Raw genomic sequence first — 26,263 nt, 5'->3', positions numbered from 1 at the left:
AGTTTCCTTCACATGTCCATGGATTTCACATGTTCAGCACTCACCTCTCCTTCCAGGCTTCTTTTAAAAAGCTCTCCCTTTCATGAAGCTTGGTCGAATCATACCTGCCTCTAAATTCTTAGCCGCTATTTGTACTTCTAGCTAGTGCCTATTATGTGTGCGCACAAGCTCTGCTTGCCAAGTACTCGAAAGTTCTGCAAGGCAAAGGTCATGCCCTATCCTTATTTCCCATAGTAAATGGCAGAGCCAAGACTAGGGCAAGGCAAACAGGGTGCCGGGGTAGCAACATTTAAGAGGCGCTTATCCTCGGGTTTGTGTTAACTGCAGAGTCAACACTTAGATTTCGTACCCTAGAACCCTCCCTAGCCCCGCCCTAGTAACTGCACGTGCCCCTTTGACATAGATTGAAAAATAAATGAATCTAACCCAATGAATCAGAAAGACGATGACAGTGTAAGTACTTCAGGAGATGACTCCTTATCTTCATTGTAAATGAGCCTGGGGATAAGTGTAGAATGCAATCATAATCAGAGAGACAGGAAGGCAAGGCTGCCAGGGAGTTTCTAGGAATAGAAACAAAAACAGCAGGAAGACTCTCCTCTCTTCTTCCACAAGATGCCATCATGTCTAAATACAGCGTCTGGAATTATCTACTGCAGCCACACTAGGAACAGCCTGGGGATGAAAACCAACAGACAGCAGAAAGGCAGAGCCAAGAGAGAGGGAGCTGGAGCCCCGACCCATCACTTTGCGGCCTGCCCATCCTCTGGACTTCACATGGGAGACAATGGATCATTGTTATCAGCCTGTTTCCAGCCAGGAATTTCAGTCACGTTATTTCAGCCAAAATAATACTGATACAGTGTCATTTCTCAGGAGAGAAGTGTGTGGCAGAAGAGGAAGCCGGGCGATTGCTGTACCTTCTCTTCCTTCTCCTAAGAGAAGGATGAATGGGTCAGGGGTAAACCTGGCCTCTGAGCTCTGGCTCCTGAAAGCCTCAGGGATCAGAACTGGCTACAGCCCCGCCATGTTCCTGTTCCCCATATGAGAAGCAGAATGACAGTCTCTCCAGCTGACAGAGAGAACAATAGCTCTCCAGCTGCTTTTCTTAAAACTAGCCAGAAGGAAAAGGTACTGAGCTTCGGCCTGGTGTCCGAAGTGCATTCTCTGATGTAGTTTTAGCATTTGTAAAGCTGATTCTTTGATTCCCATTGGGCCTGTCCTTAGATACCTCCAGAACCCCTCCAATTCTTCTCAGAAAGTAATCATGTTACATTTCATCAGATTAGGAAAGTGGAGAAAGCCAAGAGGAACAGTTATTTTTATGAGAAAAATTCTGTGGCCTTTGAACTTTGGTTTCAGACAAAGGAGGACCAACAGGGGCGGGACTTACCCTCATGTGTGAAACAATGAAAAACCCACACAAAACAGACAAAACAACAGCTCTTAGGACAGTGAACATAGTGCAGAAAAGGACAGTGAACTCTGAGAATTGGGAAACAGAGTGCTCCCTACTACAGCGCCGGGACACTGCCTTGTGAGTGTTGACAAGTTACTTCTCAGGGAAGGAGAACATACACGAAGCCCAGTGGTCTCCTTGGATAAAGAGGGGCTAGAGTCCAGGGGTACCTCTGGAGGGTCCCCTCAAGTCTTCAGCCGAGTAACAAACACATAGGTATGAGGAAACAATTAAGCTAAGGAAAGAACCTCTGAAACTATTAAGGGACATACCCATGGCTTGAAGAGAGCTGGGAATAATTTCTCTTGCTGTCAATCCTACCTCATATTTCCACAGCTGAAGTGAAAATTCTCATAGTTCACTCAACGTTGGGTAGTACACCCAGAGAGTGTTGCCTTGCTGAGGCAAAACTGGCCCTAGACTCCATTCTTTTATGGTGCCACTCAATAAAGCTTCTTAAACAAGACCAGAATGGATCAAACTATTTCTGAGTACCTTCATGACATCCAAAAATATTCATAGGAACAGAAATATCCTACACCCAAGAAGACAGAATTCACATCTAACCAAAAATTACCAGGCATAGAAAAAAGTTAAGAAAAAAGTTTCATCTCCTTTTCACCCCATTCTACCTCCACTCTCTTGTGCCCAGATCTGGCTTGGGAGTGCTTCCAACCAGACTACTCCCTACCCCAGAATCACAGCAATTCCACCCGTGACTAGCCAACACTCACAGATTCTTGCTGTTAAGCCCCAGTACGAGACTGGCCTGGGCTATGCTGAGCCCAAGGGCCCTCTGAGCCTGCCCTTCCACCCCCTGCCCTCTATGAGGGCATCCTCATAGTCTAAGGCCTGGGGACACTGCGCTGTCTTGCTCCCTTAGACACACCTGCCTAGATGGATTGATGTGGGTCATCCATGCTGGGGCACAGTGCCTACTGGCCTGACTGACCAGGAAACTGTCTCTCCAGGGCACCTGGGACTTCTTTCTTAAAAATGTACAGAACTGACATGGCAAGATAACATTTTTTTTTTAATGAAACCGATACAATATCCCTCCCCTCCCCATTTTTTTCTTTTCCGGTTTAAGCAGCGAGGCTGCTCTATTCTCATTGCCTCAGGGAAGGTACGTGATGACCAAAAGCAGACTTTCATTTACTTATGTATTTATTTATTTTTAAGAAGCCTCTTCCTGGCATTTATGTTTCCATGTCTATACTACTCCTTAAAGAACAGAAAGGATTCATAACAGAGATTTAGATTTGGAAGAATTCTACAAAGGAAGCAAAGTTCTCCCTAAAGTTTAAGGCTGGGCCTAAAACTTCTCAGGAGCCAGGAGAGACACCGGGGCCCATGGATTACCCAGCACCCACTCAAGGAAGGCCCCTGCATGGCCTTTGTCCAGCGAGAGCTTCCCCCGAATAGCAGCACCAACACTTTTGCCCATTGGCTGTTCCAGAAGAGAGGCTGCTTCTCTGTACCCCAGCACTTTGCATCTTTCCCTATCCAGCCCATTACTAAGCATGGACTAATGGTCTTACAAAGTATCACTGCCTAGCAAACTGGGGAAATCTTTGCAGTCCACTTGGTGGGGGAAGGTGGGATATAAAGCAAGTTGAACACTCCCGAGCCCTGCACTGGTGGCAGGCCCTCTCTCTCCTCCCAGACCAGAACTTGCACCTCAACAATCTTGTTCTCACGCAGACACACATGCTCTTTTCAGCTCATCTCTCATTTGCCCCTTTCAGTAGCTTGGGCAAACTCTCTCTCCCGCTCTCGGAGGAATCCTAGGAATCACAAATTGTGTTGGGGAATCCAGAACAGCCTTTTAACACTACCCTTGAAGCCCATCTATAAAGCTGTCTTTAGAGGGAAAAAATACAGTAGGGAACCTCGTGTTTTGAAACTTGAAACAAGCAGAAAAATTTATTGCTCTTAGGTTGGTTGATCCTACAAATCTTGATCAATGTTTAATGCAACCTAAAAGTAAAGTAAAACATAAATATGCTTTAATACAGTTAGAGCTGTGACTGTGTAAATGAAGCTTTTTTGATAGTTTCAAATTATTTCAAGTAAGATCCAAGCAAACGTTCTCAGGCATTTGTTAACCCATCCTTTCTTCTATTTCTCTTGCTCCCCTTTCTTATTGTTATTCTTCCTGAATCCACCCCTTAAACGACGGAATTTCTAATGCATTCGCCTGAGCCCCATTCTGCAGTCTGCATGCTCTCCTAGGTACCTAAATCCCTGCATCTCCTAGCCCCACATAGCCCATAGCCTATAGCTGCTGCATTCCTATCTCCCGCCTGCTGCTCTCTCCTGTCCTCTGGACAGCTATCCCACATCAACTGGTCTTTAGCCAATGACATCTGCCTATCTCAGGGTCACCTGACATTCAACACGTCTACAACTGAAGCCATCATTTTCATGAAACCTACCTCCTCTCCTTATATTCCTCAACTCAACAAATGGTTAAGCTCCTAGGCCAGTTGCCCGCGGCAGAAATCTGGGCATCCCCTTGACTTCCTTCTGTCCCTCATCCTCCCAGCCAACATCAAATCCATCCGGTTCTCCCCATCTCTGCTGTCTACATGCTGGTCCAAGCTCTGGTCATCCTGCATCTGGACAATCATGAAACCTCCTAAGTGGTCTCCCTTTTCCACACTTGCCCACTCAAATCGTCTCTCCCTCCTCTAAAATCACCTCTCCACCTCTCTCCACCTTACAGAGAGCCTTTCAGTGACTCTTGTTGCACTCATCCTACAGAGCACAGTGTGATGTGACCTTTAGCCACCTCTCCAGCTTTGAGTCATACCTCGCAGCTCCGTGCAACCCAGCCTTCTAGCTGGGCTACGCCCGCTCCTTGACAGCATCCTGCTGTCTCCATCTGCTGCAGTCAGCTCAGGCTACCTCTTCAAGCATCATTCCTCAGGAAGACTCATCCAGGCCAGGTCCCTCCTCTCAGAGCACCTGCCCCCAGCCCACAGCCCCCAGAGGGCAGGAGCCCCATCTGTTCTGTTCATTGGTATTCACTGCCTGCCTGCATGATACCAAAACACAGACATTTAATGAAAATGTCTCTACTGACTCATTAGGACCAAGAGCTTTCAGCTGCCCCTTCTAACAGGCCTCCAATGACATCCCAGTCTGTGTTATTGCACTAGCCTCCTAACTGGTGTCCTCACATCTCTCTCTCCATCCTTCCCTCTGTGCTGCCACGTCTGGCCTTTCTAAAATGCTGATTGGTGATTGCATCAGCCTCTACAGCCTTTAGGATCAAATCTACATACTGGTCTGGGCACAAATTACCAAGTCTTTCATGGCCTGTTCCTCCTCCCTCTCCTGCCTGGTCCCTTCTCCCTCCCTGCCTCACACCCCCTCACTCTCCCCTGGGGTGTCTCATACTGGCTGTGCTCTCAGACCCTCCTCCTCCCTCTCTCAGCAACTAGTCATCAACTTCCTTCAGGAAACCTTCCCAGATAGAGCTCTTCCGCTGGGCTGGCTTCCCCACTTTGTCAGCGTACATGGTTAGGTCACTAAATATACCCTCTGCCCCAACAGTCCTGGTCTACACCAGCAGATCTGGCTTAGTTATTAACAGCTCACCTGTTCACTCTCAAAACCTATGCTCTGGCCAATAAATCACTTGATCACTCAAGCAAAGACTATTAACTGCTTGTCCAATTGTCTGTTTCCCCCCAGACTAGGTCAATAACTATGTGTTTTATGCACAACAGCATCAGGCACAGTGCCTGGTACGTAGAAAACACTGTATGTTTATTACACAAGCATATAGTAGAAAAGCATGCATTTTTCATTAGCATTTGTATCTCGTTCTAGTGTTTGCCACTGGCCCCCCAAATTTAACTTAAAGATTATGTATTTCCCCAAAGGATTTTAAATATTTATTTTGAAGAGATTCTGAGATTTTCAAAGCCTGAGTCCAAAATATACACGTCGCCCTCTGCACAAGGGCACACTATGACCTCGACACTAGGTTCCAACTACTTTCCCATCAGTGCTGACACATTTGCAAGGAGCCAGACCTGTGCCCACCCTGACCCTTGTGGCCAGCAGCACACATTCACAGAAGAGCAGAAAGCCCAGCAAGAACAGATGGTCAACACCCAGGGAACTGGTTATCTTTCTCTGACACTAAGGGCCCATTTCCCACAAACCCTGGTCTCCTATGCACTAGGCTTTCCCAAAGTCAAAACAAAACAAAACAAAACAAAACTGTTTTTCACAACACACTTTCGTAAAGATACTTACATCAGATAGCATTGGCTCATCAAGTTCTTCCACTCTGCTCAGGTTAGGTGCCCCATATCGATCGCTAATTTCAGCTAGTGTTTTGCTTGTGTCTGATGTTACATCCTACAATCGTTAAAATTCATTTTTAAGTTTAAATGAGTTCAAAATTAAGACACTCATTTTCTTTTGATTTCAATAATGTCTGAATTATAACATCAACCTTTAACGTTAATGGAATGAACCAATACCTGTTACTAGAGAGAGAATTCTAGAAATAAATGCTAAAACTTAATTAAAAAGCACATTCAGAAGTTTAAGATATATCATTGTAACTAAACTTATGGTTAATAAATATCTCACGACATTTTGGTTTTTAAAAATACAAACAGAAACTGAATGTTCCATTTTTATCCACTTTGAGATTTTGCTTTAAAGCTTATCATACTTGTGAATTGTTTGTTATTAGAACACATTCTTAGACTATCAATTTTTACACTTTCCTTATGAAAAGGTTTAGTTACTCATGCATCAACGTTAAGCTTTGCTTTCCAGGACACTCATTCATTTCACTTAACACAGAATAACTTTTCCTTCTCACCTCTGAATGTGAACTATCTTCACTCTTAGCTATATTTTCTGTATTCATTCTCATCTTCTATAATATATAAAAATGAAGAAAAATATTTGAACATACTTTCCATTTTGATTCCATGTTTAATTTTCAAGAAATTTTTAAAAAAGATTTTTAAAAATTTTATTTATTTGACATAGAGAGAGAGATCACAAGTAGATAGAGAGGCAGGCAGAGAGAGAGGGGGAAGCAGGCTCCCCGCCGAGCAGAAAGCCCGACAAGGGACTCGATCCCAGGACCCCAGGATCATGACCTGAGCCGAAGGCAGAGGCTCAACCCACTGAGCCACCCAGGTGCCCCAAGAAATTTTATTTTTAAATAATGCTATGATCAATTTAATAGCAAATAGGTCATGAGTAATAAAGGGGTGATCTGAATGCATTTAGTACAAAACTGTAGCCTGTAGTCTCATTTAACACTGGCTACTAATGGAAAGCCATGTTTTATTTAGAATTAAACACGACTCTTTTTAAAAAATGATCTGAAAGGTTAAACCTGAAGCCAAATTATTAGCCAATGAGACAAGTGATAAAACAGAAGCTTTTCTTCTGTCATTTTACATCACTGAGTCTTCACTGAAGACAAAGGGGGTCTATATCTCCATGTATTTATGGGCACGTGTGCATGGTGTGAATCTTTGCGCCCTACGGCACTCAGACTAAGATAAGCTCAGCATCTGTGTTTTTGTTAACGATGTGTTTTTTTAAACTATGTATAGGTCTTTGAATTTATCTTTTTAAGAATATCACTTTTTTAATGCAATTCAGACTTCCAACTTTTAAAAAAGTGCTTTAAATAATTATGCTCTCCTCTAAGCCAGGGGTACACATATTGTACAAGACCTACTTCTGTTTTTAACTTTAATTATGGAATAAATAGAGGAGTCACATTTGCATGAGAGAGACTGGCTGGGGGCGCCTGGGTGGCTCAGTCGGTTAAGCCAAATGCCCCCTATATTGCAAAGAACTTAACCTTGAACATCAGCTACCACAGTCAGGAACAACTGTGCCTGGGCTAGAAGGTTGCTTCTATCACCATGAGAGAACTCTGCGGCTCACAAAGCAGTTTCCCACAAACAGTCGGTTGCTGACCCTTACAACAAACCAGTGAGATGCTGCTAGTAAAATTAGACTGTTACCCCTACTTTTCAAAAAGGCAAACTGAGATTGAAAAGGTTGTAAGACTTGTTTCCGTCGCACAGCTAATGTGTGGTACATCTCTGAATCCCACATTGTGACAGTTGCAACAAACAGTTTGAGGAGCCTATGAGGTTTTAAATAAAACAGACTTTTTTAAAAAATAAAACCGACTTTTTTTTTTATAAAACTTCAAATTACCTTCTCTAATTCTTCTTGAGCTCTCTGTAGCTCTTCTATTCTTTGTCTCTCTTTTTCTTGCATTTCCAACTCCAGCTGGAATGCCAGCTGTTGCTGAATATTCAGAAATAAATAAGTCATATTAGCGTCAGATCAATTGCAAGGAATTAACTCTAATCACTCTGAAAAGTCCCAGGATAATTAAGTTTATACCCACCTAAATTTCAGACACTTACAAGAGTAAATGATCACAGCCGCCTAATACTTGAGCTTTTACAAATATTTCCTGAAGTCTAACATAAAAGAGGAAACTTCCTTAATTGCTAATTTGTAGAAAAGCACAATTTGTACAAAATCAAGTTATTTTCTCTGTTCTTCTTGAAGCAACAAATGAGATTGCACTACTTTTTTTAGATAAAATCCTTTCAAGCATAGATGGGTATTCAAAGAGCTGAACCTTAGTTGCAGAAGAGTGGATGAGAAAATCTTAAGTATATTATCCAAAACTGTAGATAATCAAAAATGTATTGGTCCCAACTCAACATACATGCCACACTAGAATAAGGGTCAGCAAACTAAATTCTGTGGGCCAAATCTGGCTCAGTCCTGTATTTGTACAGCCCCTGAGCTAGGAAAGGTTTTACATTTTTAAATGGTTGAAAAATATTGAAATAATAATATTTCCTGATACATGGGAATTACAAAAAAATTCAAATCTTGGTGCCTATAAATATAGTTTTATTGAAACACCATCATGTTCGTTTGCTTACTTATTGTCTGTGACTATTTTTGTACAACAGCACAGTTGGGTGGTGGCAACAGGGACCATAGGTAGTACTCTCATCACTTTGCACTAGTGCTCAGCGTGCTACAAATCAGTGACTCCGTTTTATCTCAACAGTTCTTGGAGTACCAGGTATCCCTACACCATGACATTTTTTAAATCGGTGTGTACCCATCACATCATAACAAGAAAAGAAGTGGACTTTGAATGTTGCCCCTTTAAGATAGAGTGGACAGTATTTTATTACCAAATTAAATAGCAAAATATGGTGTTTATTATGAAGGATACTTTACTAAAAAGAATGCAGTAGCAATGTTACCAGACTAAACACTTATCATCACAGTATTCTCAACTCACATGAAAACAAAGGTCAGAAATAGTAGACTATTTTAAACAGGATTAGTTCATCACAGTAAAATTTCTTCACAAAAATTAAAAGTAAAAATGAGGCTGCAATGAAAGCAAGTTTCCAAGTGGTTCATTTGTTAGCCAAGCAAAGAAGTTCATTTCCCAATGACGATTTAATTAAAACGTGTTTGATTTCAGTGTTCACAAAAATAATAATAAACTTAAATTAAGACTATTAGCTTTTTGGAGAAAACAGTTGCTCAAAGAGTGGATGACACCAGGAACAACACAGGGAACAACATCAACGATCAAGTAAAAACGAGGCAAATTATTTTGAGCGATTTTCCTTGGCTCTTGATACGTAGACAAATGTTCCCAACACTGCTCAGCTGTTGTCATTTACTGGTATCAATGCTGAATTTGAAGGGACTGAAAGATCAGCCTCTATGAATAGTCAAGAGGTATTTTCTTAGTTTTCTTTCTTTCCCTTCCTTCCTGCCTGCCTGCCTTTCTTCCTTCCTTTCTTCCCCCTACCCCCTTGTTCTTTCTTTCTTTCTAGGGAGGGAGTAGAGTGTGTGAGCACATGGTGGTTGGGGAGAGAGGGAAAGAGAGAATCTTTTTTTTTTTTTTAAAGATTTTATTTATCAGATAGAGATCACAAGTAGACAGGCAGGCAGAGAGAGAGAGAGGAAGGGAAGCAGGGTCCCTGCTGAGCAGAGAGCCCGATGCGGGGCTCGATCCCAGGACCCTGAGATCATGACCTGAGCCAAAGGCAGAGGCTTTAACCCACTGAGCCACCTAGGCGCCCTGGAAAGAGAAAATCTTAAGCTGGCTCCACGCTCAGCGTGGAGTCCAGCCTGAGGCTCGATCCCACAACCCTGAGATCATGACCTGAGCTGAAATCGAGAGTCAGACACTTAACCAACTGAACCACCCAGGCGCCCCAAGAAATATTTCCAAAGAAGTTGAGAAACGTGAATTCAGTACAACCAGCAGTGAAATCTACTAAGATGTGTTACAACCAATGGTGATAAAAATGTATGTGGAACAGAAAGAGGCTTAGTTGGACAAATTTACAGAGCTTGTGAAAATGCAGTGTTGAAAGCCCAAGAGTATTCATTGTATTATTCAACAGCAGACACTCTGAGGAAAATGCTTGAATCTCTCATGTGCTACTGAGCCAGCAGTGCCAACAGCGTCCTTCATTCTCTCTTATGAATGCAACCGTCATCAGTTTTGCAGATTTTTGTCAGAAAGAGAAAATGAATATATCTCGGCTCGCCCCAGCACACAGCAGTTGCATATGGCTGCACATGGTGACGGGTTACTGTGCATTGTGGGGCTCAGGGCAAAGACTGAAATTTTTTGGAATGAGAAGACTCATTCTCAGTCTCTATTATCAAACCTGAAATGGCTTTGCATGTAAGCTTTACTGCAGGCTTAATAATGTTTTTAAATCAATTCAAACTAAACTTACAAGGCAAAACAGCTCTTATATGTAAAACTTAACACTTCGGAGAAGCCATTTCAACAACTAATGTTTGAATGGCAATGTCAAGCTGCTTTATACACTTCCCATGTGGTCAAAACCTTAAACAAGAAACTAGATGCTCCTCTCCCCCAGTTTCCACACAAAATTGGCAGCAGGTGTATTTCCCGAGTTCAGACTATAGGCCCAAAGTATTTTGTGGCCTTGACTTCAGTGTGAATGAAATTTCCATATCTTCAAATCCAGGTAACCGTGTAACTGAGAAGTTTTTACCAACCTTCAACTGGAAGTGATTAATCTAGGAGGTAATGACATGCCAAAAGGCAAAACAAGATAAAAATCAAATAGAATTCTACAAATGCATTCCAAGAGATAAATATGGTCAAAATTATATCCACACGGACAGATATCAGCATTTGGCAGGACCAATCTCTCAGCTATTTTCAAAGAGGAAATACGAAAATCTCATTAAAGATCAGCATTAACAGATAAATGTTTTCAATCAATTTTGATGATAGGGAACACTAACTTTGAACTCCAACTAAAAGAAATGTTATCTCTCAGAAAATAATTTAATTCTCTTAAGCAGTAAGCCTATATTCCAAAAGGAAAATTGTACTTAATTACTATTTTTTAAAAAAAATGTATTTTGTCGATATAACTTTTGTGGAAATTTGTTCTCTCTCGCTGTATCTACATAATATACCACAACACCTACATGTACCCTTATGTCTTTCAAAGGCATTCTTAAAAAATAATACATTTTTATAAATAAAGAGATAATAAACAGTCATTACTATTTATTTACAGAGGGTTGTTAAAGGGAATTTCCTGGTAACCTTGAATTATCCACACTGAGATAAAAGTGATGGGGCCAGGTTGCCGAAGGGCAAGGACGTGGCATTTCGATCCACTTTCAGATATTGGTGGAGGAAGTGAAATGACTAATCTCAGAACAGCAGTGCAAAATGCAGTTGTGAAGTACCAACCACACTGGTCAAGAGAACCAGTTTCTCAACATTTTCTGGAAAACTTCAAAGCTCAATTCCTTTCTTCGCACAGGAGTAAAACCATTAGGAATGTATTCCAAAAAATCAAACAAACCAAAAAGCTTTTACTTCCTCAGTGAGCTCGTAGGTAGAAAATGTCAGTCAAAGTACTTCCCTGTTCACAGGGCCCTGGGTTTACTGGAGAGTGTCCTAAACTTTCAGGGCATTTCAAGTCAGTGGCACTGACTGAGAACAACAGGGTGGGGACCAGAGTCCTGGTGCCTCAGCTCACTTGACTCAATGGTGGACTCAGAACTCCTGTCCCTTAGCATCTCTAGCTCACTCTCTTTTATGCTCTTCTCCAGTGGACCTTCTCTCCACAGGCCCCCTTTTCCTTCTCTCATCTATTTCTGACCACCACACTGTTTCTTTCATGGGTCATAAAATCTTCTGCAGAATGTTGTTGCATCCTCCACTCTGGACCCAATGCTCAGGGTTCAGGGCACAGTGGAGCCCTTCCTACTGATATAGGACACCGTGAGAGAAGTGCTTGATTTCTGCTATTGCCCAATTTTATCTAGGTAAGAGAAAGTAGATGAGCCAAGGAAAGTCAAGTAGCCCCACGTTTGTGATGGAATTATCCTAGAGAAGGAGAACTGCTGAGAAGTTCTCCTCATTCTGAGAGACTAGCTGTAGAAGCTATAAGATGAAGGGCAGATTCTCACTCAAAGTGGGGCAATTTTGTGGCAGACACTCACCTATTTGGATGACTGTCTGACACCCACTCAACATTCTGCAAACTCCCCATAAGAATAAACCAAGTGAGAAATGAAGATTCAGGAGCAGGAAAGTTTTCAACAGCCATATCTATCTTGGGTGCCTAGAATGTTCTACCTCAGTGTCAGGGATAAGAGGTTATAAGAGAAGCTATTTGTCATGTCTATATTTTCCTTTTTTATCCACACACCCAAATAACAGGCTTCTTTCCCTTTTACAACTGTATAGACTTGAGTTGAGGCTCTGGGGTTAAGTACTAAATGGTAGAACGATGGGGATAACAAATTTAGTTCAGAAGCTCTCCATAAATATAATTAGTCCAAAAGCCACTCTGGAACTTTCCCTATCTAGTTTATAATCCATGACTTACTCCTGAAACCATTCTCTTACCAACATTTTCAGCTCCCCAATCCTGCTATCCCAAACCTACTTCAATCAAAGGGTCTGCCCCTTCCACATCATCACTCAAATCTCTAGGCCCAAGTGGAGAAAATCACAGAATCGTAAAACCAAACCAAATGGCAACATTATAAATGCCTGGTCTCTAACTCTGACAGGTTATTCAATGCTACCAAGTAATGCTAAGTTTCCCGGTCAACTCTACCATTCTTCAAAGCTACTGCTTCAAATCCTCCCCACTCTCCCCATACCTGCCACTTTACTTCATTCTTGGAAGATGATCATGGTCCCTACTTCACAAAGAAGAAAGAGTCATACAGAAACTGTTTTAAACCTTGTGCCACAAAACCTATACATCCACATGTACCTAGACCATCCTCTCCCTAACCCTTTTTTTTTTTTTAAGATTTTATTTATTTATTTGACAGGCAGAGATCAGAAGTAGGCAGAGAGGCAGGCAGAGAGAGGGGGAAGCAGGCTCCCCGCTGAGCAGAGAGCCCGATGCGGGGCTCAATTCCAGGACCCTGAGATCATGACCTGAGCTGAAGGCAGAGGCCTAACCCACTGAGCCACCCAGGCACCCCTCTCCCTATCCCTTAACATCAACCATCCCCTCCTCTCTGCTCCTTAAAAACAAAACAAAACAAAAAAACCAATCTCCTTCCCTGAAAATCTCCTTGAAAGCATTACCTGCACTCACCATCTCCACTGTTGCACCCAACCTCATGCATACTGCTCCCTCCAAGGTCACCAGTGGTCTTGAATGAGCACTTTGCCCTCTTGCTCTCACTCAACCAGCAGTAGGCATGGTTGACCCCTTGGGTCTCTCCCCTTGGCCTCCACAAGAGCACACTTCCTGGGTCTTCCTCCCACCCCACTGCTGCTGTTTCTCCAGCAAAGATGACACAGATACAGAAATACAGAAACATGAAGATACAAAGGAGCCATTCCTAACTCATCGGAGATGGGGTTTTTTTCAACATTTGGGTTGCACCACACTGAGGCTGACACCGCTAACTCTGGTCACCCCTGAACTCCCGTGCTTGTCTTGTCTCACCTGCTGGAACAGGAGCTCCTCTGCTTTGAGCCTCTCCATCATCTCCTGCTCTATCACAGCTAGTTCTCTCTCATGCTCCAGGTCGGCCATTTCCTTCTGTCTCTAGCAGTGTTTAAAAACAATGTCACGTGACTAATTTGAGCTAGAACAATTTGTAGAAACAATCTTGAAAGCATGTTAATCACCAACAAGAGGGAAAGGGGAAGCAAATTTTACTCCACCCCATTTAGAAAATGTGTAATAATTTGGGGAAATGTGTGTTTTATTTGAACAAAGAGCATAAAATTAAAATTAAACCTTGGGTATGATTACAATTATGTACAGAAAAGGCCTACAAATATATAGGCAATCCATAGGAAAAAAGATAAGAAAATACCTAAAAATCTACAAAGAGGTAATCTATGGAGTATTTTTTCTTCTGTTTTTTTCATACTGTCCAAGTTTTTCATAATAAACATACTATTTTTATAATAGAAATAACATTGAACTTTTTAAAAAAAGAGAAATGGAAACAACTATCCCACTCTTCTAATTTTCTAAAAGAAGATCCCTACTTACCAGTTGTTCCATGGTCATGTTTTCCTTATATTTGTAAATCCACAATCCTAAATATTCTATTGGATCCACTGGGCGAATTCTGGCCACTTCTGCAAGACCTTGAGTTAGACATGTCCCAAGGCACTTTTGAAGATACCTTGACTCCATTTCTCACCCCTGACTTCTAAAAGGTAAATGTTTTTGCATTAATGCAGGGAATGTTCAATAAGGACAATAAAAGTAGACTCCAGTGAGGTCGACAAAGAGTTACATCCTGTTATGGGCACCTCCCATCAGGGATGACACAAACAAGCTGGCTCCATGAAGCTTCTGGCAGTTTCCAAAGAGAGTCCACAGATGTCACAAGAGCTACCACGAAGATGCACTTTAAAATCCTGATGGGCTCTCAAGGCCAAGAGTCAGAAAAGAGCTAACAAAACTGCCAACCAGCAAAGGGAAGGAAATAATAAAGCTTAAAGCAGAAATAAATGATACAGAAACTCAACAACAGCAACAACAAAATAATGAAAGAGAGTCATAAAAAGGGATACCATCATTACTGTGAGACGGCTACATGCCAAGCAATACATGTCTCACTCCATCCTCACAATGCAGGTGATAAATCAGTGTCATTACCCTCGCTGTGCAGATGAGGAAGCCCAGGCACAAAGAGCATATAAGTCAACATGGTGAACATGGGATTATACCCAACTCTTGATTCCAGAGTCATTATCTTAATGACACAGATGTTCCTCCCAAGCCACGAGGGTCAGTGGCTTGACCCTCAAAAAAACACAAAAGTCCATGAATCTCCAAGGCCAAAGAATAAAATTTTAAAAAAAATTTCAGCCATCAAAGAATAGCATATGAATCTCCTCACACTTTGGCCCCAATTTCTTCTCAGACTCACCTCCAGACATCTCTTCTGTCTCCAGCATATCCTGGGCTCTAACCCCACTTAACATTCTGCCGTTCTGCCGGTCATACCTTGCCCACTTCCATTTCTAAGGTGTTTGCACATAATGATTCCTCACTATCTCCCAGCTTAGAAAATATATCTCATCACCTGTAAGATGTAGGTCATCTCTCATTCCCTGAGCCTTCCCAGGCCATGCAAAGGAGATCCTCCTCCTCAAAGCAACTCACATAGCACCTATCATGCAACCTGAGAATCATCTGCATACACACACATCTGTCCTCCCAAGACAAGCTCCTTCAGCTCCTCAAGGAGTGTGTTTCAGTCCCAGGGTGGGCATGCTGGCTCCCCATGGAGGCAAGTGCATGAGTTTCTCCACTCTCCCAGTAATGTTCCCATCTATCCGGTTATTAAGATGGACAGGAATAATCTTAGACCAGATGTTAAGGAAGGAAGGAAGGAAGGAAGGGAAATGTAGAAACTACTGTACTTCAGGTGCTTTGAAAAAACTGATCACCCTCAAATTAACCTTATGGAATCTAGTTGCTATTCATTATTCAACAAATATATGCTGAGTACCTACTATAGGTCAGACATGAGCTGAATATGAGAGAGTAGAATGCCAGCAGGTCTAGTGCTGTCCCTGGACAAATGCACTGAACATTCTGTATAAAATTTCAGAAACAACAACCTCCTGAGGTATAAAGCCCAGTAGTGTCTCTCCCATTTGATGGTGGTGCATGTATAAATGGTATAGCTCCCACAGAGAGGAATTTGACAAAATCTAGAAAATTACATAGGTATTTACTCTTTGAACCATCGATCTCCCTTCTCAGATTGTAACTTGAAAAAATATGGAGTGATGCTATATGCACGTAGTTACGTTGCACCGTTACTTAGAATAGTCAAACTGGAACCCCATCCAAAAACTCATCCTTAAGGGACTGTTGAGATACAACAACGCAATGGATTACTGTGCATATATGTTATATAAAAGACATTAGGAAAATCTCTAAAATAGGGAGTGATCTCTAGGACATAGTGTGAGGTGAGGGGAAAAAAGCAAGGTCTAGAAATTATATATAGTATGCCACCTTTTGTATTAACAGCAGTGGGGGAAGGAATATGTATGTGTGTACATAAATGTAGTCATAAAAACTTAAACTCTATAAACTGGCACGAATGAGCCGAATTCCTTTTCAAGTTGGCATTTCAAGCTGGTTAAGTATGTCTTAACCATACAGAGAGAAGGATTATAGTATTACAAACCAGTTTGAGACAGAGTATCTTCACTGTGCTTCTGCAACGGGACATACTCTAAAGATAAAATAACTACAGTGACATCTCAATGTCTTTTGAAAAGGTAAAACAGGGGGAACAGATTCCTGCTGCTGTTCAGAAAAATAATACACGGGAAAAGGACCATGTCCTCAAGGAAGAAACCTTTGGCCTAAGAGTAGATCCCATCGAGTGTGGGTCTCAGATCTATGGGCCTAGATTAACAGAACCCAGGTAAACTCGTTACTTAGCTTCTCATGTTTCCTGTCCATGAAATGGCGATAATACCCATCTCACAGGTTGTTGTAAAGAATGTTATTTTTCATATACACCAACAGGCATCTCGGCTCAAGATAAGAAAGCCCTTTCCCAGGGAAACAGCTGCCTTGAGCCTGGAGAGGTTGTCACAAGGAACAGAAAGAGGTCCTTTGCCCATGCCAAGGAGAAAGCCGGCCAGCCTAGTGGGAAAGGAGGGGATTCGGGTAGAGTTGCCAGATGTAGCACATAAAAATAGGGGATGCACCGTTCAACATGAATTTCAGAGAAATAAGGAATAACGTGTTAGTTCAGTGTAGTATGATACAAAAATCATTCGTTGTTTATCTGAAATTTAATGAACCGGTGTCCTGGTTGTATCTGGCAACCCTCGATTCGGGACGCTTGGGTTCGTTTTCCTATCCTGGGTCTGCGGAAGGGTCTCCCGCCTTCCCGGTCCCCTCCACCCAGCGTGGCGAGGCCAGCCGAGGAGAAGGGATGGAGGAGGAGGCGGCACTCCCCAGGCGCTACACAAACCTCTCTCCGCCCAAAGAAGCCGGGGCGTCGTCTGAATCCCACACCACTCGCAAGGCCCAACGGCCAAAACCACGGTCCCCGCGGGAACCCCACCAAGCTCCCGAACCCCGCCTGGGCGAAAGGCGCCTGCGTTCTCGATGCGCGCACCCGACGCGTGCGCGTACCCTCGCTCCGCGAGTCGCGTCCCGTCGCTAGGCAACGAGCGTGCGTGCCTCGGAACCCGGGACGGCGCACTGCACAGGGGCTGGGGCGCGCGGAGCGGTGAGCGCGGGATGGGGCGCCGGAGAACGCGCGGCGGGGAGCGGGAGGCTCGGGAGTGGGACGCCGGGCAGGAGAGCGAGCGCGCGGCGGAGAGGAGGGGCGCGAGAGTCGCGGGCAGACGGCGCGCGCGGGGTGTGGCGGGGGCGCCCCACACAGAAGGGACCGCCAGGGTGGGCGAGCAGAGACTTACAGCCTGGAGGCTGGGAGGAGGGGAGGCCGAGAAGAAGAGTCGAGCCGGCGGCGCTGGGAGAGAGAGAGCGGCGGCGGGCTAGCCCGGAGCAGCCGCAGGGGGCTACCTGCACACCTAGGGCGGGAAATCCCCCAGCCTCCGGCCAGAGGAGACAATCCCCGTCCCCGGAGTTCGATGGCCCCGTATTTGCACGGTTTCGCACCTTTGAGATTCTGGTGACCCCTGCTTGGTTCCTTTCAGAGCTAGCTCAGGCGCCCGCACCTCCGGGAAGCCGTCCAACCTCCGCCAAGCCAGAGCCACTGCCATCTTCCCTGACCCAAGTGTTTTGTGTACAGCACTCTGCTAGCATTTCCCACGTTCTGTTTTAATTTATGTTGGGCAGTGCTGGGCAGGAGAAGCCTCCCTAAGCGTTGTGGAGGCAGTAAGTACCAGAGTGGGCGCTGACAGATGGACCGGCCTCAGAGCCTTCACTGGATTAAGTAAAAAAAAAATTTCCTGAGCACCTACTGTGTGCCTAGCACTGGGAATATAGTGTGAACAAAGACCACCTCTATGCTTTTTGCCCTGCCTACTGAGTTGGAAGTCGGTGAACAAGGAGGGGCAGTGCAAGCTGACTCTGGGAGGAGCTCTGGGAAAAAGAGGCCCCTCCCCCTTGGTAACTGTGCGGGGCGCCTGTGGAGAGAGGGCTGTAAATGGCATCCCTTTGTTCCCCTCCCTCACACTGCGGCTCTGTTATTCTGGCTCTACTGTCTTTGCATCAAGTTTTAGTAACAGTCAGGTCCCCTGTTTCATTGAGACCATCGTTGAAACGTGCAATTTCGAGCAGATGCTTTCTCCAGAAAGGGTTTGCCACACCTCAACAGAGAAGCAGGCGTTGGGAAGTGGAGAGCTTTTCTGGAATGCAGAGTTGGGGATTCAGCCCTCTGGGAAGGGCGGTTCTCCAGCGATAAAGGCAAAGTAGATCTGTAACTGAATCACCTAGGGATTTTGTTAAAATGAAGAATCTGAATATGTAGGTGTGGGGGTGGGACCTGAGAAGCTGCATTTTGTCGAGCCTCAGGGTGATGAACGGCCGCAGATCACAGACCACACTTGGAGTGGAAGGGGACTCAATCCCGGACCCTGACATCATGACCTGAGCTGAAGGCAAACGTTTAATCAACTGAGCCACCCAGGTGCTCCCCAAACTTTGTGGCTTTACACATACTCTCTTGCAGTTTTTTGAAGCCAGAATCCAAAATGAGTCTTGCAGGGCTAAAACTAAAGTGTCAGCAAGGCTCGTTCCTTCTGCAGGCTCTAGGGGAGAATCCATGTCCTTGCCTTTTCCAGCTTCACAGGCTACCCACAGTCTGGCTCAAGGCCCTGAATGACATCACGTTTTCTCTCTCAACTTCCACCATCACATCTCCTTGGTTCCTTGTCTGACTTTACTGTGTTCCAATTATAAAAACTCTTGGGATTACAGTGTACCTTCAGGGATAATTCAGTATCATCTTCCCAAATCAAAATCCTTTATCACACCTGCAAAGTACCTTTTGCCAGACAAGGTAACAGATTTCATAGGTTCCAGTTATTAGGACTTAGATACTTTGGGAAACCATTACTTAGCCCTACTACACTGTGTATTTCCAAAGAAAAATTACATTTTATTACTCATATTTCAGTGAGTCAAACCAGGATATTTAACCTTGATACACTTTTTGTGGGACAGAGGGTAAACTGCAGGAAAGAACATGAGGGCAAGCAGGGGGAGGGGCAGAGGAAGAGAGAGAGAATCTTAAGCCAACTTCACACTCAGCACAGAGCCTGACGTGGGCCCTGATCTCACAACCCTGAGATCATGACTTGAGCCAAAATCAACAGTCAGATGCTTAACAGACTTAGACACCAGGCTCCCTAACCTTAATACACTTCTATTATGTAATGTACAATTCACATTCAGTTTCTTCAACAACACTTCATAAAATTCTTTTTTCTGTTTCAGACTCAATCCAGAATCATGCGTTCCGTGCATGCGTTAGGCCTGTTTCGGCTCCTTTGATCTGGAATGGTTCCTCCTTTTTTTTTGTCTTTCACGATCTTGACATTTTTAACAGTGCAGACCAGTTGCAGACTGTCTCTCAATTTGGCTTTGTTCGTATTTCCTCAATTAGATTCAAGTTTTGCATTTTGGGCAAGGAATCCACAGAAATATATTTCATCCCCCTAAGAAGTGCATCCCATCAGGAGACACATGATGTCACTTTGTCCCTTTGTTAGTGATGTTCCCTTAGATCGCTTGCTGAAGGTTGTATCGGGCAGGTCTCAGCACTGTGAAGTTCATCTATTTCCTTTTGGTATTAATACATAATTTGTGGGGAGAAACCTTGAGACTATACGGGTATCCTATTTTTTATCAAATATTCATTCAGTTTTAGTCCTCACTGAGGATTCTGGCTTGATGCAGTTATACTATGATGGTTAAAAATGTTGATTTTTTAAAAACTCCATTATTCTTCCCATGTTTATTGGTTGACATTCTACCTTTGGAACTTGCCTTCTCTCCCATTCACTCACTTACTAATCTGTTCTTACATTGATTCACGGATTTTTTATTTTACCCAATTAATTATAATGTGTTAGAGTCAATATTTATTTCAGCGGTCTAATTGCCCCAGATTGGGCCAGTAGCAGCCCCGTCTGCTGGTTCCTGTGCCCTTAATCGCTTATTTTCTAGCATTTTTCTACTTTCTGAGACAAGAAAATGTTCCAGGCTTCTTGGACCTCTCCTGCCCCAACCTTGGAATTCACCATTTCTCCAAGGAGCCCTGATTGCTCTTAAGTGGTAAAGGCTATTTCAAAGCAAGTTCCCTATAATCACTGTGCTCATTCATTGCTACTTAAGTGTTTTTGCCTCTAGGCTTTTGCAGTGGAAAGAGCTAGGAAATATATGTATATATTTTCTATATGCGTATCTATGTATCTTTCCTTCCTTAAACCGAAAAACACCTCCAGAAGATGTTAATACTAGAACTGAGACTTTATTATTCATTTTATTATTAGCTCTTGGACTTAAAGTATGTAAACCTCAGAAATAGGGAGATGACCAGAAATAGGTGTTAGTCCATTGTATGTCACAGTCTTCCAGTATAATAGCTAATATTTATTTAACATGTACCAGAGCCACCTGGCTGGCTCGGTCAGTTAATAGTCTGCCTTTGGCTCAGGTCATGATCCCAGGGTCCTGGGATCAAGCCCCACATCGGGCTCTCTGCTCAGTGAAGAGCCTGCTTCTCCCTCTCCCTCTCCTTCTCCCCCGCCCCTCCCCTCTGTTCATGCTCTCTCTCACTGTCTCTTTCTCTCAAATAAGTAAAAATCCAGAAAATATATATTTTCTATACCATGTGCCAGGCTAAGTGCTTTACCTGTTTGTTATCTCTTCTAACCCCCACAATTATGAAGCCCATACCATTATTATTTTGTTCTACAGATGAGAAAACCGAGGCTCAGAGAGACTGGGTGACTTGTTGAAGATCACACAGCTAACAAGCGGTGGTACCAGGACGGGAACTCAGCCTGTCTCTTCCCAGAGTCTGTGTTCAGACTGCAGCTCTACACCGCCACGCCTAACCTATCGTGTGACTCAGGCTGCACTGCCTCCAGCTCCTGAAATCCAATTAATAGTAAATACTGGGGGGGCACCTGGGTGGCTCAGTGGGTTAAGCCTCTGCCTTCGGCTCAGGTCATGATCTCAGGGTCCTGGGATCGAGCCCCGCATCGGGCTCTCTGCTCAGCAGGGAGCCTGCTTCCCCCTCTCTCTGCCTGCCTCTCTGCCTACTTGTGATCACTGTCTGTCAAGTAAATAAATAAAATCTTAAAAAAAAAAATAGTAAATACTGGGGCATCAGCTCAACCTCCACTAGTTTCTTGCTTGCTCTCTGGAGTAGAATAGTGTGTTACACCCTGGCAGAACCTGTGACCATGGGTAGCTACGGTGCCTGCCATTCTCCCTCCCTCTCCTCCCCGGGGCTTTTCCGTGGTCCCTTCTGAAATAAATAAGCCTCATTTACCCATGTCACAGAGTGTAGCTTCCAACCTCACAATAGCACAGCTTGCTGGGTCCTTAGAGCGCCCCCTGGGGACCTCCTGGTTGCGCAATTATTTCCTCCCTACTCAAGGGTAGAGATTTGTGGGTAAGTGGAGACCTTAGCTCTATCAAGCTCCTCTCAGGCCTCATAACCCCCAGGACCTATTATCTGACCGAAGACAGCCGGAGAGCTTTTTTAAAAAGTCCATTTGAATGTAAGAGCAATTGGCAAGTATGTATTTATTGTTTCTTTTGGGAAGGGTGGCATCCGGAAGTAGCTCACATTTATCCTGAAATGAATCTGAATTGACTAGAGTGTGTCCATTTTAAAGATCAGATTTGATTTATAAAGTAATGTGACTCTGCTATGCTATTTCTCAGGCGCACAAGGATGGAAACTGACTACCTGAAGAGGTGCTTCGGAAATTGCTTGAGCCAGGCACTGGCAGAGGTGGCGAAGGTTCGGCCCAGTGACCCCATAGAGTACCTGGGTCACTGGCTTTATCATTACAGGAAAACCGTTAAAGCAAAAGAAGAGGTATGTGTGTGCCCAGAGTTGTCTTTGTGGGGGGGGTGGCTTTCCAGCTTTCTCACGGCAATTTGAAATCCAAAGTAGGATTCCAGAGCTAGCCCAGAAAGCTTCTTGGTTTATTTGACTTGCAAGATCCCTTAGGCCTGGATATTCCTGAAGCGTGGAGAGTCTGGGGCTGAAGTGGGAGTCCAGCTCAGAGGAGTTGTGGGATTGGTGAGTTTGGACCTACTAGCAGGCAAAAGCTGGTCACAGGAGCAAACTCGGGAGGTCCTCAGGGCCCTGGGCCTGTGGCCTGTCCCAGTGAGGGCAAGCCTGTTAGTACAGGTTTCCCAGGGGCTGACCTGACTCCGCTCTCCTCTCACCCCAGGAGAGCCAACGGGAGATCCAATTGAAGGAAGTACAGGATAATAGCCTCAAAGAAACCACAATGACAGAAATGCTGAACCAAGAAGAGCGTCAGATTCAACAGAAGTGTGAAAAGTGTGACAAGGTAGGGAGGGAGGAACCCAGCAGTGGACAGGAGCACACCCCAGAGCTGGATCCCAGGAAATCCACGGGCCAGCGAGGCCACAGTACCCAGTGCACTGAGGCTCCCGGAGCTCACTTGTCTCCATCTTCTTAGAGTTATATGTAAACCAGTCTTATCGACAATCCTGGCCAATTTAGATTTCAGGAAATACCTTAGCTGTTACTGGTTTGAAAAAATCGGGTTTCTTTAAAAATCTTGGTAAGTCAGTCGGAACTAATATATTTCCTTACAAGATCCTTTGAACGCTTTTCAAAACTTATTCAGTATTTCAGAAACCAAATACGGTTATCAGTATATAAGTCAGGTATATTATTTTATTTATTATCTACTATTAAGTGTTTTAGTTACTGTGTGTTATTTGTGTATCAAGGCACAGATGCCTTCTCTGCAATGCTGTAATACTGGTCATAAATTATTACTTTCTTGTAGTCAGAAACAGCTATGTGTTCATGAACCTGACAAGGGTATCTTTTATCTCCCACGACTTTTGCCACCATCTTCTGAAAAGCACCTTGTGCCAATTTTGTGCTTTCTCCAAAGTGCACAATACCAAGACAGGGAATCGCCTCACGGGGCTTAGATATCTGACATCTTTCCAACTATCACTATATCCTGTGCATTAAATATCCTGTGCATTAAAATCTTCCATGCGGTTTCATACAATCCGCTGGCTTTTGCTAGTTTCCAAAGCCACCTTTGATGAAGAGACACGAAACTGTTTAACTTATGTATATTCACACTGATATGCTCGGCTCTCCTCATAATTAATTCATATTTATTGTTTAAGTCTGGATGTTTTATTGGTAAAAGAGGTCAAAAGAAAGGTGGTTTCGTACTTCTGTTTGTCACTAGTCTAAAGTGACAAAGTGAACTCACTCAGGAATAGTTCATTCTTTGAATAGGTGCTGAGAGATGGTAGAGGGGAGGGCATGACAAGGAAGTTGTCATCCCCTTGCTGCCCTTGTCTTCCTTTCCTAACACCATGCTTCCCTGTTAACAGAAACATCAATATATATGAGGCAGGGAAAGACTTCCAAAACTCCACCCTGGTTTCATGATGCCTTTATTAAAGAAAACTTTGGTCACATTAATGTTTGGAATTGTCCAAATGAGTTGTGCCCAGGATGCTTTACATCCTGTAGCAATATTCCTTTGCAAGATTTAGATGAGTAAAAGGTATGCTGTTCCCTTGCCAAGTGTGAGACAGGGAAGATGGGAATAAAAGCCAGCAGAATACCTGGACTAGGAGCAAGTTCTCACTTTTATGAAAGAACTCATGCGCAAATTGTGATTATGGAAATTGATCCTTTTTTTTTTTTTAGAAGGAAACAGAGAGGCCCAACGGGGATCTTAAAACAAACTTGCCTGGCTAGGGAGAACTACTTTTAGAGTAAAAAATGGAAAGAACTGGGTAGAGGGTAAAGAAGTGAAGGTCCCTCAAATAAGATGAGATTCTAAGTTCTCATTTCTCCTTGGCTCAAGGCAAATTACAAACTTTTCCTTGCTCCTGGTCATTTTCAGATTTTGAGTCACTAGTGTTATTAAACCTGGTCTCACGTAGGCCCAGGATGGGTTGCATAAGATTTCAGCAGGCCTGCAGATGGGTTTTTATGCCCATACTCAAAGCTTTGCAAAATTTCCCTTTATATCTTAAAACCATCATTGCTTGCATTTGGCTGAGAAAGCCTTTGAGTACCCCTGATTGAATACCACTGGTCCAGGGGTATGTCAAAAAGAGGAGTAGAAACAGCACTGTGTGGGGTAGAGATCATATCCAATTATAGCACTCGGGAAGAGATGTTCAGAGGAGGCAGCGTGTGAGTCAGACCTCAAAGAAAGCTAGCAAAAGTAGCCCTTGTGTTGGTTTCTCTTTATTAAGTTGAGGCAGTTTTGAGTAAGTAAGCCATGATTCTACGTTTGAAAACAATCCCTTTGTTTATAAAGCTGTAGCCATACGAATGTTTTACAAACACATTCTTATGGAGTCAACACATAGATTTATTGCCTATAGTTAGAAGGGTCTTGCCGATCACATGGGCAAATGCTCCACAGACCTCTCTGCAGTGCCCCGCAGGATCCACTGGACGTGGTATCCATTGTGCACGGTATCCACTGGACAGGGCACAAAGATGGAGGTAGAAGTGGCTGGGAGAGCGTAAGCTCCAAAGATTCCTCCCTCACCTGCGACTACAATCACATAGCTGCTAGACTGCGGGATATCCTCTCATAGTTCATTGAGACTGACTATATTTTTTTCCGTCTTTTTTCTCTGTTTCAGTTTAGATCATTTATTTTGATCTGACTTCAGGTTTACTGACCTCTTGACCTCTTCTCCTACAATGCCTAGTATCCCACTCAGGGATTCAGTGATTTTTTTCATTTTGAATATTGCGCTGTTCAATTTTAGAATTTCTCTCTGGTTCCTTTCTATAATTTCCATTTTCTCTGCTTATCTACCCTAACTTTTCACTCATTGTGCCCATTTTTTCTCTTTTAAATGTTTGAAAATATTTGTCATGGCTGGTTTAAGTCCTTTTCCACCAATTCCATGATCTTTGTCATTTTGGGTTCTCTATTTTATCCTTTTTTTCTAGAATATGGTTCACAGGTTTAAGAATGTGCTGAGCATCGTAGATGATACTTCGTAGGGGGTCCAGATTATATAGTTTTCCTTTAAGTGGTGTTGAGTTTTATTCTGGCAGGCAGTAAAATTATTGGTGAATTACCTTGTTCTATCTGATTTGCCTTATGCTTTGCTAGAGCTGATCTGTTACGATTTCGTTATTAGTCTTGGGCAGGAAAATGGCAGTGTTGTGTTCTTGGCATACTGAATGTGTTTTAGTCTCTGCTGATGACTCTTTTGCTTTTTTGTTTTGTTTAGCCACTGACATCTGTAGCTAGTTCCACAAAGAAGACCACATTCATGCAAGAGAACACAAAACCCCTTGAGAAGGATGCCTTGAAGCAGGAATCTCTGCCGGGTGCTTCCAATATGATTCCAGGAATGCCTCAATAGAGTCTCTCTCTCTCCAGAGTCTTCTGGCCAGACTGGCAACTGTGTCAAAACTCCCCAAGAAATAACTTCCCAGGCTTTTCAGCATGAAATTGCTACTCACATGCATCCTGGTTCCAAATCTCCTTCTTAAGTTATGAAAAGGTGGATGATTTTCATGACACTTGTTGTGAAAGGAGGTGTCTTGCAGGAACGGACTCTCCAGCTGAAGTTCTGTTCTGGTGGCCTTGATAACCCTTACTCGTGTAAGCATTTGAACTACTGATAGGATAAAATAAACTCATAAGGATTTCAAATTTTTTGAGATTAGACAGTGGAAACACAACCATCTCACATGTTCATGCCTCGGTTTTAGGTGAACCTTCCGGTCAGGCCTAGAGTGTTTATACATGTTCTAGAGTGTATCTGTGTCACTGACAACAGGTATTTTAAAGCAGCTCCAATGACAGTAAAGCTCAAAGGGAGGGTGTTGTGGCCACACACCAAGAGGATATTAAATGGTTATTACTTCCACGATGAGGCACTTGGGGAAGAAGAGGGCGGGCTTCCCAAGCTGGCTTGAAAATGGCTTGAGGTTGCAAGGAAAGGACACTGGCTTAGGGTTTGTATTTCCGTCAGGGGTGGACCCAGGTAGGAGCGCCCATCC

General features: G+C 43.6%; 2 protein-coding genes across 2 annotated transcripts; one reads left to right on the top strand and one right to left on the bottom strand.

The window, feature by feature from the left end:
• Positions 1-3,409: 3,409 nt before the first annotated feature.
• On the bottom strand, positions 3,410-14,208 carry DYDC1 (DPY30 domain containing 1; the record flags this gene model as incomplete). The annotated part of the gene is made up of 6 exons (XM_080823079.1): positions 3,410-3,439; positions 5,732-5,836; positions 6,312-6,368; positions 7,682-7,774; positions 13,504-13,605; positions 14,062-14,208. 6 exons carry the CDS (start codon positions 14,206-14,208, stop codon positions 3,410-3,412), a joined length of 534 nt encoding a protein of 177 aa, XP_080679205.1.
• A 7,726-nt stretch (positions 14,209-21,934) lies between these two features.
• Positions 21,935-25,620, top strand: DYDC2 (DPY30 domain containing 2; the record flags this gene model as incomplete). Its single annotated transcript, XM_080823052.1, has 3 exons — positions 21,935-22,081; positions 22,443-22,565; positions 25,486-25,620. The coding sequence occupies 3 exons, from the start codon at positions 21,935-21,937 to the stop codon at positions 25,618-25,620; spliced, it is 405 nt and encodes a 134-aa protein (XP_080679178.1).
• Between the last annotated feature and the right edge of the window lie 643 nt (positions 25,621-26,263).

This window comes from Martes martes (genome assembly GCF_963455335.1).
Source record: "Martes martes genome assembly, chromosome: 14".
NCBI classification, from domain to species: domain Eukaryota; kingdom Metazoa; phylum Chordata; class Mammalia; order Carnivora; family Mustelidae; genus Martes; species Martes martes.
The sequence above is the reverse complement of the archived record's forward strand: the minus strand, read 5'-3'. Positions and strand labels throughout refer to the sequence as shown.